Source organism: Larus michahellis, chromosome 15 (genome assembly GCF_964199755.1).
Source record: "Larus michahellis chromosome 15, bLarMic1.1, whole genome shotgun sequence".
Classification (NCBI taxonomy): Eukaryota; Metazoa; Chordata; class Aves; order Charadriiformes; family Laridae; genus Larus; species Larus michahellis.
The window spans coordinates 12,644,911-12,660,442 of record NC_133910.1 but is presented as its reverse complement, the minus strand read 5'-3'; the positions used below and the strand labels follow the sequence as shown (position 1 = coordinate 12,660,442).

The 15,532-nt window shown below is 51.9% G+C and overlaps 1 protein-coding gene across 3 annotated transcripts in view; it reads right to left on the bottom strand.

Moving 5' to 3' along the window:
* The window catches only part of VAV2 (vav guanine nucleotide exchange factor 2), a 155,546-nt gene that overhangs the window by 21,124 nt on the left and 118,890 nt on the right, over positions 1–15,532 (bottom strand). For all 3 annotated transcript variants that reach the window (XR_012589997.1, XM_074608303.1, XM_074608304.1), the window contains exons 5-10: positions 10,469–10,571; positions 7,936–8,034; positions 6,354–6,422; positions 5,636–5,736; positions 1,634–1,733; positions 194–289 (exon numbers count right to left, since the gene is read on the bottom strand). Coding sequence is in view for 2 of the 3 variants with exons in the window: in XM_074608303.1 (XP_074464404.1) it covers positions 194–289; positions 1,634–1,733; positions 5,636–5,736; positions 6,354–6,422; positions 7,936–8,034; positions 10,469–10,571 (568 nt within the window). In the remaining variant the exon portion in view is untranslated. The remainder of the gene's footprint in view (positions 1–193; positions 290–1,633; positions 1,734–5,635; positions 5,737–6,353; positions 6,423–7,935; positions 8,035–10,468; positions 10,572–15,532) is intronic.

Below are 15,532 nucleotides of genomic sequence, written 5' to 3'. Positions count from 1 at the left end.
ATTACCCTAGGTCACCGTACTTTAAGAGACGGCACAAATATTACGTCGTGTTAAGTAGCTCTAGTAATTATTTCATTTGAAGGGGGAAAAAAAAAACCTGCATTTGGCAATAATTCACTCTCCAGTGTAAAAGCCGAAAAATGCTACAGCGAGGATGGCAGCTGGAGAGAAGTGCCAACGCTGAAACACTTACTTTTAACAGGAGATGGTATTTCAAAACTCTTTGCATTGGAACCACCAGCAAATCTTGCAATTTAAATTTCCCGTCCTGAACCTTCAGTGTGCATTCCTATTAAAGAAATCAATACGGGAGTGCTGAAGCAGCTGGGGGAAAACAACATTCCCCTCCCTCCCCAAGAAAAAGCCTCAAATGTCCTGTGACTGTAACGTTTTGCTTCCGTAAACTTGGTTTGGATGAGAAATGGCTCATGGTCCCCGCACGCACCCGGCCGGTGCCAGGGCCCCACCGCAGAGGAATAAAACACCGGGGCTGGACCCTAAAATACAGACATTCTCATGCAACTGAGCTCCTCCAGCTTAATGAGATACTGCTCATTAGGGGAGCACACGGATGCTCTCAGACCTCGGGAAATGTCAAATGAAACGCATTAGCTTAACTCACCTCCTCGATGGTTTGAACTAATGCATTTTATTTGCGAGGGGCTGGAAGCAAGCACGCAGGCAGTTGCTGTGGCTTCGCTGATAAGCATTAAGTCATTAAGATGAGCTAATGTGATCGCAGGAAGTTTTGCGACTGTTCCCTTTCGCCCAGACCCATTTAGATCCGTGACTCCGCTGCGCGGACCCAGACCCCCTGCGTGCCCCCCCCGAGGAGGCTGAGCGGAGCTGCCACGGGGGAGGGGGAGAAAGGAAAATCACGGGAGCAACCGGGAGCTACAAGCCACAGGCTTGATGCAAGATCCAGAGCACACGTTTTAAAAACATGATTAAATGCAGTTTTATCCCCGCTTTGGGTTGCTACTTCGCACGGAAAATCAAAGAGCGTTTGCAGAACACGAGGTAACGTGCGCAGACAGCCCGGCAAATTCAGATTAGCATCGAGACCAAAGCGGGAATTAAAGCTGGGCAAAAACAGCAGCGCAAACAGTGCGTCCCTTCTGGGGCTCCTTTTGATTTACTTAATATCTGGCTCAGCCCCTATTTACACTAAGCCTTTACGCCGGGGAAGGAGGAGACGGGAGTGATCCGGGTGTTTGCCTGGGGACCCGGGCTCGCCTCTGTCCCCGGTGCCGCGGTGACCTTGGAAATGCACTTGGCTCCTGGCTAGGGGATGCTCGGAGCCTTTGGGTCTCCCTGCATGACTCAAAGAGGAATTTGTCCACAGTCCCACTCAAATAAAGTCACCCGGCTTGGTTTAACTTTGGATAAACTCCGGGGAGGAAGGACAGAGAGCGTGTCTGCTGGGGAGATGAAGGGGCAAGCGGGGGATCAGGACAAGATAACCCCCAGCTCTGCTCCCTCTCTGGGCAGCACAGACTCACCCTCACATCCCTCCCCTCTCCTGCTACGTCAAACATTCCCAACACGCCATTCTCAGCTCCGGCAAATCCTTCCGAAACCTGGGACAAGGGAGGTGGGCAGCTCTCGGCCCCGATGCCCCCTGCCCGCTCACCTCCACCTTCTGCCTGACGTCCTCCCTGTTGGCCAGGAGGTGGTTGAGCGTGTTCTGGGCGTACTCCATGTGGCTGCAGTACTTGCCGTAAATCAGCAGCCTGCAGAGGGGGAAATCACAAATTTACTCGGAAACACTTGCTGGCAGTTATAACCTGTTATAAAAGATATATATCCTTATATACAGGGAAAGGACAAGGCAAACAGCTATTCCCCCATATAACTGCTTAGCAAAGTATTAACACTCTTTTACGGCATGGCTCTTTAACATTTAAATCTTTGGAAGTTTCCAGCGCTGGAGCCCGTGGGGGTGATTCAGCTCACGGAGAGCAGAAGGGGCCGAGTGGCCAGAGGAGCCGGTTTTTGGGGACACGATGGCTCATCCCTCCGCTCCCCAGTGCGAGGTATTTACCCACCGCTCCCCAAGAGCTGTGCTTTCGGAGCACCACAACAAAACAAAAAAAAAAAGGGAAACCCAGCTCCGCACTGAAAGACTTTTCTCAGAGCAGGTTACCCAGCAGCTCTACAAGAGGTACCTGCATCCCAGGTACGACAGCCCAAAAATGGAAAGAAACAGGGAAGAGCTGGGACCCCATCCCTGCCCAAGCTCATCTCTCCCAGGAGCAGCTCCGACCCCAGCGAGGGTCTGCGGATTAACTAAAACATAAGGAGGGGGCAAGCGCTGAACCTCTGCGACCCAACCTTGGCTTCCTTGTGGCTACACCATCACCATAATCCCCTCCATGTCTCGATAGGCGCCGTGCCACCCCAATGGCCACGTGCCGGTTTTCTGGCTGTGCCACGTTAGCCCCAGGGCCCGCGGAGGGCAGAGCAGGGACACGCTTCAAGACCAAATGACAATAAAAATCCATTTCCTGAGAGCGCTTCCCAATGCAGCTCGCTGAAGCCCATGTATTCATCTCCCAAAAAATCTTCGTTTCCCCAAGTCACAGCTGCTCACAGCCCAAAAAACAACTGCCACCACCGATTCTGATGTGTGCCCCTCTCCCTGAGGGTTTCTGCATATTTCACCAACTAAGGAGGAAGGCAAGAAACTCTTTGATTCTTGAGAAGTGCCCAGAACGGACATGGGTGACAATTTGCATCACATCAGAGAACGAGAGGCTTCGAATCCCCTTAAGCCCCAAGGACACGTTTTGGAAAGCTCACTGCTCCTCGCAGGATGGGCCACAGGGACCTGGAGGGATCAAGAGGGGTAATTTGGGGAAAGAAGGTTGTCACAGCCTCTGGAAACACAGTGAAGCTCTGTATAGTCACCCTGGGCTATAAATTTAAACACCTGACACAAACAGAGCGGTTTTGCTGTGGATTCCCCCTTTTTCCTCCATTTCACTCATTAATCCTGCACGACAGGTTTGGGTTTTCCCCCCCTTCCTTCCCGTTAACTGTATGTGGCTGATAAGACACGTATTCCATCACACGCTGCAACTCATCCATTATTCCGGGGCCTCGTGTCTCGATGGAGACGATCTGGGTGCACCTGACCTGGTGCCGCTCTGTAAACGTGGGACTCTCCGACCCCGGCGGAGAATTGAATAGAGAGATTTATGGGAGCCGCGGTCCCCGGCGCAGCACCAGCCAACACAGATTCTTCTTCTGCCTTTTCCCCTTGACAACTTCTGAACGTGCACAATAATATCTACCTTGCCAGCACGCGGAGAGTTTCAAAGAGGCTTCAGGAGCATAAATTCAAACTCCAGCTTTCAGAGAAAGAGATTTACAAACTGTTTCCTTCCAAAAGAACATCTCTGCAAAGCGGAGGAGCAATACATCATTTGGCCGGGATGTCTCCGAGGATGCGCCAGGAAGCGAGAGCTATTTGTCACGGACACATTTGATGGAGGAAGGTCTTGTATACAGGGACCGAGCGGGGACTCCGGAGGTCCATATTCCCTTTTTGGTGGGACAACGCTGTCTGAGAGCTGATGAGCTCCCTTTCTTCTCCTGCACCCCAAGTTCCTTGCTGTAAAATGCGATATTGTCTTTCCCGACATAGGAAAGGACCCTGCCTATTTAATCAGGTTGCTCCAAACTCTTCATCCCTGAAAGCCCAGTTTTGGGGCCTTCTCCAAGCCACAACTCCCCATGAGCAGCCGTTTTCCACAACGCTGAGGTCCCCAAGCCCCCCACGGGCTGGATGTAGCTCCAGAGCTGCCTTCATGATCTCGCAGCCATCGGTCTGGCTCCTCCACTCGCCTCTCAGGAAGGTTTTTAGGCCCTTCAAAAACTTGTTTGCAAACTCCCTTAGGAACTGGGCTGGTTTGGTCACCTGCCTGCACGAAGCCCACCAGCCACAGAGCGCTCTGCTGAGCTCCCACCGGCAAACGAACACAAGCAAACACTTCTTTACAGGCTGTCAGCCCAAACCCGGGCCTCGTGCTCCTGCACTGCCACGCGCATCTCCCTGGGGAGCGGCGCCACCGCCACCACTCCTCCCCTGTCCCTTCCCTGCTCCCGGCGCGCACCGCTCAGCCCCAGGGATGGCACTGGCACGCACGGAGCCGAGCCAGGAATTAGGAGATCAAGTGAGTTTTATGAGTATTTTTAAATTATTTGCATTCTTCTTTGGAAACTTTTTTTTTTTTTTTTAAATTTAATCCCTTTCTAGAAAGAGGCGCTGTGAATGATGGAATGGCCGACCTTACGGTGTATTATTAATGTAGATGGTATTTCTGGAGTTATTGACTTCGGAATGGCATTTCTGTGTCTAGACACTGGTTTAATCACAGCGAAATAACACCCTGGCACGATTCCACAATGAATCAGGCCTTTGATTAGTATTAAGGATATTAAAGGCTTTTATTAACCTTATCTTTGTGTTCTGGGGTACTCCTGCTTGCAGCTGCCAAAACACAGAATCTATTGTTTGCGAAAGCGACTTTTACATGTATTCGTCACGCAATACATGACGAGAGCAGCGCCAAAGAGGCGATTATTTTTTTAGAGTGAGCCATCCCTTTGATCCGAGCGCAGTGATTCTCCCCTGCGAAGGAGCCACCCGACCACATCACAGGCCCCCAGAGCCCCGCTGCTGCCGGCAGGAGATGACCACACTAAAACCCTTGAAGGCGAGTGAGGTTTTACTCCATTCCGGCTTGCCATAACTGTAGCATTCCCGTATTTATCCCCTCCGATACATCCCTGCAGCTGCACTGTATGCTCAGCCTCCAGAACAGCTGGTCCCATACGGGATCTGCGAGCCCAGCAGAGTCCGGGTGCAGACAGGGGCTCGCAGGAACAAGCATCCACGGGAGCCACAGGATTTCGCCGGGTTGCTCAGAGAGCAGATGTCCCAGCCTCTGCCCCTGGGCCACTTGGCACGGCTGTGGCTGGATTTGGCTGCTTAAATGTCGGCATTGGGTGATGTACACTGCGGTGCTGGAGCGGGTCCAGAGAAGGGCAACGGAGCTGGTGAGGGGTCTGGAGCACAAGTCTGGTGAGGGGCGGCTGAGGGAGCTGGGGGTGTTCAGCCTGGAGAAGAGGAGGCTGAGGGGAGACCTTCTCGCTCTCTGCAGCTCCCTGAAAGGAGGGGGTAGCCAGGGGGGGTCGGGCTCTTCTCCCAAGGAACAGGCCATGGGACAAGAGGAAACAGCCTCAAGTTGCGCCAGGGGAGGTCTAGATGGATATTAGGAAAAATTTTTATGCTGAAAGGGTTATTAAGCATTGGAAGAGGCTGCCCAGGGAAGGGGTCGAGGCACCATCCCTGGAGGGATTTAAAGCCAGGCAGACGTAGTGCTGAGGGATACGGGTTAGTGCTGGTTTTGGTCAGAGTTAGGTCGATGGTTGGACTCCATGATCTGAAAGGTCCCTTCCAACCCGGGCAATTCTATGGTTCTGTGTTCCAGCTGCCTGAGAGCATCCAGCTGAGGAGGACACAGAACTGGCCTGCTGCGATGGGCGTTTCTGTTCCGAACTCTGCGATGGGCCCTGCAAATATTAACCCCAATCTGTTAAAACTGGAGCTGCCTGAAGTTCCCTTTACCTCTCTTTGAATTCCAGAAACACTTTTGCCAGGCTGCTTCCTCCAGACATCATAGAGACGTCGATGGCTCTCAGGAAACTGAAGTGCACTTTAATTAGGTCCTAAAACGGAGAAACAATCGATACTTTAAACACATCCAAAGCGAGTGGGCAAACAGAGCCTAAAGAAATGCACATTCACTGCTTAATCAGGCAGTCATTCTTTTTTTTTTTTTTTTCTCTTCTCAGCCATTTTTAAAATAAGTCATTCTAGTGAGATGCAGCCCTAAATGGCCAGGGTGTAATTCCACCGGGAGGTTATACAGTCATAAATGCCCCAGGACTTCCATGTCTATTAAAGTCCCTTTTGCAGGTCAGGAGGGAGCGGAGGAGATGGGCAGGCTCCGACCCAGAAGCCGTGCAAGCCAGCGTAGAAATAAATCCATCACGGTGTGCCCAAACCATCTCTAAACACAGCTAAAATACTCAGCCCCAGCCCTGGAACATCCTCCGTATAAAACTGTTTTCTCACTTAGAGTTCATATAATCCCCACCTCTAAAATCGAGTGTTAAAGAACATCTCCTAAACCCGGCCAAGCTCCGCAGCACACGAAGGACTGAACCTCCACAGGTGAACGCACAAATCTAACGCGAAATCGGAAAGCTTTCTCTTAAGCAGGAAGGCGGCTGAGCTGCCGCGAAAAGAACAAGGATTTAAACTGCAATGTCTACGCTGTTACCTCCAGATTGATAAAAATAGCTTCCATGTCCTGGGGAGTCAGTACCAGCCTCAGCGGGTTCATGTAGTTCTGCAAGAGGTAAATGGAAAAGGGATTGAAATACTGGAGAGGAGCGAGAAAGGGTTTTTTTTGCGCAAGGGGGGTATTTTTCCCTGCTTTACCAGTTGAGTTTACCTGGGCAGGGGGAAGCCGGGTTTTAATGAATTTAAGCACTTGGAAAGGCAGACGAATGACAATACGTTTGTCAAGACTGGGCTGTGCTGGGTACCCATGAGGGAGCCAGGAATCCCCCCGGAATTGCCCCGAGCTCCCCATGGCCCCCTTCCAGGCGCGGGGAGGTGCAGGACCCCCGGCCGGGGGGCGCAGACCCCTCTCTCCTGCTAAATCCGCCGGAGGGGGATTTAAACGCGTGCGGTTTCTTCCCCTCGCTGCAGTCCTGGGCTGCAGCTGGGAAAAAGCTCGGAAGCATCTTTTCAGCTCTTGGATTATCTCCCTAGAATTTTGCCCTTGAAAAAAGCGCCGATGATGTGATTACATTGGAAATGCCTTTCTGAACAAATACATATTAATAGCAACATCTACATGACTTGTAACTGCAAAAAAGAAAGAACACCCTGATGCGGCGCATCTAATACAGGACCCTCTACCCAGAACACGCCGTCAGACCCTACTAAGCCTTCGCAAGCCTTTTTAATGGATATTAAAGCGATAATTTAACTCTTCCTTTAGACAGAGCCAGAAGGGCTGTGGCTGTTTCCAAGGAACAAGGGCTCTTTACATAAATGACATGTACATTGGTAAATTTTTACGGAAAATGGGAAATGCTACTCCACCGTGCCAGTTTTGCTCACCGCTCCTTTGCAGGAACTTTGAGCAGACAGAGGCAAATAACTGTAAAAGGGGAGGAAACAAAAGCGTTCGGGTGATTGGAAACGGCAGCATGATTTTCACTATTGTTCTTCATTCCCGCTGCTTTCCTTGGAGCAGAAACAACCTCCAGGCTCCGGCCGTATCCACGACTCCGCTCTCTTGCTGAGGTGTTCGTTTTTATTTTTATTTAGAAGAAAGGCCCAACAATAATTTATCAAAACCAATTAAAACCCATGAATTCAAGCAGCAAAATGGTACTTTTAATCCAATTAGTTTCAATGACAAGCCAGCGCAGCTTCAGCACTTTCGAAAAACACGCAGAATAAAGAAATTACTCCGCAGCAATCAAAGTGATAAGATATCTGCAAATACGGCTCTTATCGGGAAAACCGGCCTGCCTGAGCGAGGAGCGGGAGTCTCTTACCCGGGGCTAAGGGGGACACAGCGGGATGGTTTTCAGCCTATTTCCAATACGCAGCGATCAGAAAAAAAAAATATGCTGTTTGGCTCCGACAGTTCCAGGCTGCACATTTGTGCTTGTCAGGATGGGTTTTCTGCATCCCCCTTTCCCTCCAATTTTCCATGTGAACGCATCGATCCTGCCTCAGCACATCTGCCCGCTCTCGCAGCGAGAACCAACACAGCGAGATTAATGCAAGAGCAAGCCAGGATGTGGAAGGCGACGGTATAGAAAAGATGGCTCGCTTCTTACCTTTTCTATATCTTCAAGTGTTTTGTAGTATTTGGCCTCCGTTTCTTGGATTTCTAGCAAACAGCAATTTCTTTTGTCATCTTCTGTCATTCCCATTTTCTAGAAAAAGGAAAAATAACGCAAGGACAGATACCCTGAAGAGGGGTCCAGCAGCCCGCTCAGGTGGAGCCCAGCTCCAGTTCAGCCTTCACTGATGGCAAATTCATAACAAGTGTTAAGTTTGGATAGTCAGGGGAGTGCTGCTACTGGTTTATGTTAAAGGAAACTATTTTTATCCCCCAAAATTAGGAAGGAACCCTGGCTGTACTGTTTAACACGTTTCAACATGGCAAGCATTAAATTTTTTGCATTTATTACAGCTACTTCACCAAAGACCATCAGCTAAAGAATAAATAAGAGAGAAATGCTCTCTTGTAAGAGAGAAATGGGTTTCCCCGTTTTTTTTGTTAAGATGAAACTCACAACAGAGCCTAAATGGGTCATAAATAACATGTTACTTATACACAGCCCCTGCTGGGGTTGCCGATTCTCATGATTTTAGGTCAAATCTGATAATACGCGTGTTTCTTTAAAGCCCCAACTCCTGGGGTCGCTTCTCTTGGTTTTACATCTGGAAAGCGGAGCTGGAAACACGTGTCGGGAGGTGCTGCCCTCGTCAGTGCGGTCTCTGAACTCGGTGGGGGGGGTTCAGTGATCGGGTTTAACGACCGTGCACAGGAACGGACACCCTCGGTGCACCCCCGTTCGCTCCCAGCTCAGACCTCTCAGCTGGATGGAAACCAATACTGCAATCACTGCGTCTTACCTGCATATATCTAATCTGAAGCATGCAGAAATAACAAGAAACCAGTTAGCATTACACACTCGCTATTGCGACAGAACTTAAAAAAAAGACATTATTTAGGCAGATATGTGGATGCTCATATTAAAAACAGACTTTTTTGCTCAGGGAAGGGGAGGAAAGGCAGTCAGAGCCATTGCCTCCCTCACTGCCCAGCGGTGCCTGAGAAAACATAAAACTTTGTGGAGGGGACAGCAAAAAATCGCCAGTTCCATGGACCCTAATCCTGCACTACCCTGGCTGCAGGGCACCCACATGGTAGGAGCTTTCCCCCATTTTTGCCTTTTATGCAAGAGATTCCTACCAAAACCCTCCCAAGGGCCAGATCGTGGGCCAAGTGGCTTCTGCAATTGATGGCAACACGGTAAAAACAGTGGTGGCCAACGAGCTGTGCTGACTTTGGCTTTGCTACCGGTGTCCAAGCAACGTTTGGCAGGATCAGTGGGAATATTCTGCACCCAACTCCTTGATCCAGACGAGTTTTTGGTGCGCAGGCAGCTCCTCAGGCTGCACACAAGGTGTTAAGGGATGAAATGCCTCAACCACCACCATCACGGTGTTGGTGGCACTTGCAGCCAGGCTTGGGATGGGTGAGAAACCAGCGTGTGGGCATCGCTGCCGCGCAGCTCGGCTCTCTGCCAGGCTCCGTGGGGTGAAGTCCTGCCTTCCCAGCACCTCATCCAGCACAGCCACGCACCCCGCTCCAGGGATTTCATCCATCAGCAAACTTGTCCATCGATCCTGCTTTGTTATGGGGAGGAATGTATGGTGCCGTTTGCAGCCAGGAGAGAGTAATTAGAGTCTGAACAAAGCCTGGGGGTGGCAGATATCAGAGCGTGGGTGAAAATATGGAAAGTCATGCTCTGGTGGAAAGGTCCCTTCCAGCTCCGCATCAGCAGAAGCCAGGGCAGCCCGTCTCCTCGGTGCTGGGGATGCAGGTAATGAGGGTGGCTGTGAGCACCCCTGGGGAGACACAAGGGCCACCAGCACCTCCCTGGCTCATCCAGGGAGCGCGATACTTCCACCAGCGCCCCTGGAGTTAATGCAAGTCCTTCCATGAGGCTGTGCATGCTGCACACCCGGGTGTTCCCATCATCAAAGGGCTTTTAGAGATGATGAACGGGGAGGGGGGCAGCTGCTTGTCCCTAAAGCCACACGGGTCTCCCCGCTGCCCCAGGAAGCTCCGCCGCAAACATCTACCTGCCCTGAGGCAGGCAGGCGGCAGCGGGCACAAACAAGCGCCGGATCCTGCACGCACAGATCTGTCAGCGCTCGCCCCGATCTAAAAATACCGGTGGCAGACGCGGCACATCTGGCTGATGGAGGCCCCGCGCTCCCCCCGCCCTAGAAAGGGCTGAACTGACACACGCTGCCTTGGCTCAGCAGCAAATCACTATTTTTAGCTTATCTTTTAGAGCTTATTAGCTCCCCCTTTCCCTTCCTCCTCCCCAAACCCCTTCAGATGACAGGATGGGCTGGGAAACTCCTCGGAGAACCCCCTCCGGGCCAGCGCCATCCCAGCTCGGCTTATTTTTACCTCTCACGAGGCAGCTCAGTTTCAAGGAAGGATGCGAAGCGATTCGCTTCCCCGCAGCATCACCTGTCATTGGCAGATACTCATTTATTTATTTGAGTCCTCTCCCTTCCCCTCCCATCGAGGCACAGCTTTAAAACACGCATATAAATTGTTACCATGGGCTGCTGAACTTCCACTCTGATGATATCTTCATAGATATCATCGCCTTCATCTTCACAGGGGACGCAGTCGTAAATATCCTCCCCCAGATCATGTTCGCTGGAACGAGAAGGAGAGCGATTTAGTGATAATAAAGAGGGTACGCTCACCCTCACTTGATCAGGCAAAACAACAACTGCTCTCGCACCAAGGAGGGAGGACAACCACGACAATAAGAAAATCCTCCTGGCCCACAGCATTGATATAGAATCACAGAATGGTTTGGGTGGGAAGGGACCCTAAAGCCCACCCAGTGCCACCCCCTGCCCTGGGCAGGGACACCTCCCACCAGCCCAGGTTGCTCCAAGCCCCGTCCAACCTGGCCTTGAACCCCTCCAGGGATGGGGCAGCCACAGCTTCTCTGGGCAACCTGGGCCAGGGGCTCACCCCCCTCACAGCAAACAATTTCTCCCTAATATCTCATCTAAATCTCCCCTCTTTCAGTTTGAAACGGTTCCCCCTCATCCTATCATTACACTCCCTGATCAAGAGTCCCTCCTCATCCTTCCTGCAGGCCCCCTTTAGGGACTGGAAGGCTGCTATAAGGTCTCCCCGGAGCCTTCTCATGGACATGTTCAGTCCACGCTCTCTGTTTGCATCAGGAGTCTCTGTTTTTCCTGGATCGGTACCCGCTGTACATCTCTTTCCGCTCGCTGGGGGCTGGAAAAGACAAAACACTGCTCGACACGAGCGGGGATCGCAGCCAAGAAGCGGCTTGGAGCCCCGTGCCAGGCGTGCCTGCCGTGCCCAGGCCACCGTGCTCTGCCAGCTCTGCCCTGCGGAGCTTTTGCTCGGCGCTAATCGGCCCGGCCGAGACGGACCCACTGGCCAAGTGTCGCATGGGGACCATCTGAGCCACCGCACGCGACCGGGTCCAGCATCACGCTGCGTCCGGCTCCACCTGCCTCCGAAGATGCCCGCAGCCTCCTGTTCAGCTCCTGCTTCTCCTCTTCAGGAGCAGCTCTTGTGCCAGTCACTTTAACCACATCGTACTTGGAGAACACATTTTAATGGGTTGGGTTTTGGCGTGTTTAAAGCACTGCGCTCACTCTTGTCTGCTTTTGCTTTTTCTTACTTACGCCAAAGAAACCCTCCTCCGTCCCCCAAAACTGCCGTAGGAGCACGTCCATTCAAAGCAGTACGCAGGTCGGAAATAATCATCTGCTGGCTCCGCGCAGTAGGCAGAAGCATCCCAGATTGAGGGGGGGAAGCGTGACGAGGCCAAGCCGAGCTCCCAGGGCTGTGCAGGGACCCGCAGCAGCGCCTGGAGCAGCCTCGGGCAGAGCTCAGCCCGCCAGGTCCAGCCACGAGCCATCCTCCCTCCGGCCACCGGCACCACGTCCAGGTTTAAAACCTCCGGATCCAGTTTTTCCTGGTGATGCACCAACTCCCATGAAGCACAACGCCTGCCCTGATGGGCAACAGGGTGATTTTTTTTAGACTCTCCTGATCAGCCCAAGGTAGTCTCCCCAGACGCTCGGCTCGGTGATGCTCAGCCACGGCGCTGAGCGGAGCCCAGTAATAACATCTACATCAGAGATCAATTAAGCAGCAAAAAAGTCACATTTTCAAAACTGGCCACATCTCTTAGGAGATGCCCCTGCAAGCACAGGCTTTAACGGTGTCACCGAGGGGTAGTGCCCGACTTGTATTTAAAGGTGACGGTGTTTGGTACTTAATTGTCATCTGAGCCTTTTCTAACCCCCCCGGGGCCTCCTAAGTCTTACAACACTTTTGAAAATTCAACCCATAATAAATACCAATTAACAATAATAATTTTAGCGCTTAGATCTACAGGTGCTGATTGCTAACGGCTCCCACTGAAGTCACCCCCATGGGATCGGGACAGCGTGAAACGCTGGAATATCAAACAGCGTTCACATATTTTACGAGCTGCCTCTTTCAACATGGGTATTAATTACATACAAATATATTTAGGTGTAAAACTGTACTCAAACTGAAATACTTGACATCTCTACACACAGGCATGGAGCAGGAGAGCACATCTGTTTGCAAAACTGGGCTTTATTTCTTTTCTAAATGCAGTTATTTCCATTTTTAAAAACAGATTTATTTAATAAAAGTTTGGGGATTTTAAATAAATACACTGGCATGATGTATCCGTCCCATTCTTCCAGAGTGATGCATTGCAGCTGCTGTAATAATGCCCACTAATAGCTGGTGATCCATCTTCCCCTTCCCAAGCGTCGCCGTCACCGTTATTATCTGTACCAATATTTATATTCTCAGCTCCGCTCCTTATCCAGAGCGAGTAACTCCCGGTTCCTGATTAATCTTCCCCTCCCGCCCGCACCTCTCGGATGGCTGGCTGTCTCTCCATACATCATTTCCCTGGCTCAAGGGTCGTTGGGAAACGTATGGCTGGGTTCATGTCGGCAGCGTGTGCCCGGCTGGGTGCGATACGACCACGGCGAGTGTCGCGGTGAGGCTGCTGCCGGAGCAGAGCCCGCTCAGCGTGACGGCTGCTCATCACCAGCACCGGGAGTGCTCCGCGACTCTTTCGGGCTACGTGCAGAAGAAGACGACAGCACCTCGAGGTGTCCCCGGGAAGCCCCGCATCCCCAGCATCACCTGGACCTGCTCTCCTGCACACAAGCACAACCAGGAGCCACATCCAAGCCTCAGACCCCACCATCGCCCATCCCCAGCCTGTTGCTGCACGGGGACCCGAGCCCGGACAAGCCCTCTGCTTCTCCCCACCGAGGAGACACGAGCCCTGGACCGCGGACGGGCATGCACCAGGACGTCACTGTGAGAAACCCAGGCGGCAGCGTGGGATGGTGAGGAGGTTTTGCTAAATCACGGGCTGCCTGGACCGAGCCTGGAGAAGGAGGGGTGTCCCACAGACCTGGCCCAGCCTGGCCCTGCCCAGAGCTCCTCTGGGCCACCAGGAAAGGGGCAGAAAGACCTACTGAGGGACAATACAGCAAATTTGGCCATAGAGCTGCCAAGGGCCATCTGACACGAACACTGCACCCACCATGGGGGGTCACGTCTGCCTCTCGACGCTCTCATTGCTCTCACCAAGGGGCCAAGGCCCTAGTTCTTGCTCATCAACACCAGTACAAACCCTTTCCATCTCCCATTTCTGGCCTCAGGCAAAAAATAGGGACAACTGCCTTGTCCTGGGGCCATTTAGAATCATAGAATCATAGAATCTTCATGGTTGGAAAGGACCTTTGAGATCATCGAGTCCAACCATACACACATCAAAAAAAAAAAAAAAACCCCAAACAAAAAAAAAACCCCACAAACCACCACAACCAACCAACCTACAATCTCTGCCACTAGAGCACGCAACAAAAAAGAAAGACACCTCCGTTTCAGAGCTCAGGGGAGAGGCACTAGAGAAGCTCAACCCCGACAGCTGTGGCGGTATTAAAACGATACCCATGTCCAGCGGACCCTTACTTATTGAAATACATTCCTAGAACATCTCTGAGAAACACCAGAGGCTGCCAGAGTTACGGAGAGCAGTGAAACGTGCAGATTAGCCTCTCCCGGAGCAGCCCACGAGCAGCCCAGCTCTGCCGGCGTGCGTACGGCTGCTGATGCCGCTGCTTTGCGCCTATCGATTTTCGTCGGTCTCCGCATTTTGTCTGCCAGAGTTGAAACTATGCACCCTCCCCGACGTTAAAACAGAGAATGGGCGTCGGGATGATTTCAGCCAGTGGCAACCTAAGAACACACTAAATTTTAAATGCCATAAAGGGAAGGAAAGTGGGGCGGGTATTTTCCATGTTTAGCACAGTCCCCTGCTGTGGGAGGCAATAAACTCAGCAGCCCGAGCATGTCACGCGTAGACTGAACAACTTGAGCAGGGAAGGCCAGATCCTCACCTCGTTCTTCACAAAGAAAAGCAATTTACTCCTTCAATAAAAGCAGCAGAGTCTGCGAGTTACCCGTGGGTATCAGAGCCTGCGATCTACTGCCTGGATGAGAAGATTCGTTGACAGCTCTGGGTCTCGGATAGGGATTTTATCCACCCTTCAGAGTTAACGCCAGCATTTGCAATTACTGTTATTAGGAAGGATGTAACCAGCTTTGGGCTGGCAGCATCTCGCCTAGCCAGGAAAGCTCATTCCAAGCAAAAAGAATAAAGCTTTTCATATCTAAGGCAATTTCAGGCAAAAACAATGCTTTTGGCTCAGCTCTTCCTCCCTGGCAATGCCCACTCCGTACAAACGCCCTCCCAAGCAGGCAGCAGCCATGCCAAGGAGCAGCTCCCTGAACAGAGGGACCGAGGCCGGCCTGCTGCCTTGGAGTAAGGGGCAAACAGGGACATCGATGGAGTGAGCTGGGGTAGAAGCGGGGGGCCTCCTCAAGGACCGCTGGAACCTCCAGTGGTTGCCTAAGTACAGCCAAATTTTAACGAAGTCTTCCCCAATAGGATGCCGAAGTTGAGTTAGTTTGAGGAAGAACCTCCCCGCCCTGGGTGAAGGCACTGGTCCCACCGTTCCCACCACTGGGAGCCAGCCCTCCAGAGCTCAGCACTTGGCCAAAGCAGAGGGCACAGTCTGCAGCTGGGCTTTGGGAGAAGATGAGCTCCAGACAGGCCTGCCCACACCAGCACATGGGCACAGAGGACCCGTGATGCCCTGATAAATAACCTGCAGCAGGTCCACTATGCTGAAGGAATGCTGCACACCACGTTTGCAATGACACCGTGGATGAGGAGGGTAAGTGGGGAAGCTCTGCAGGTCTCAAGGGCCACTGAAGGACCTCTTCATCCATAAAAGCTGCTCTGGGAAGTTGATGAGTTTGTACCAGTCTCAAGAATTCCAGGATGAGCCCAAGCAAGGCCCTCGGGGCAATCCCACCACACCAAAACCCCGTCCAAACCACAGCGCTGCTTTCGCTCCGCTGATGAAAGAGCCAGAACCACCAGGAAGAGCAAAAGAAAGAGCAGGAGGAGAGAGAAGGAGCTAAAATAAGCCAACCAAAAGACAAACCCAAATTTCCAGCCCTGTGGCTGAGGTTAAGAGTCAGAAGACCTCGGA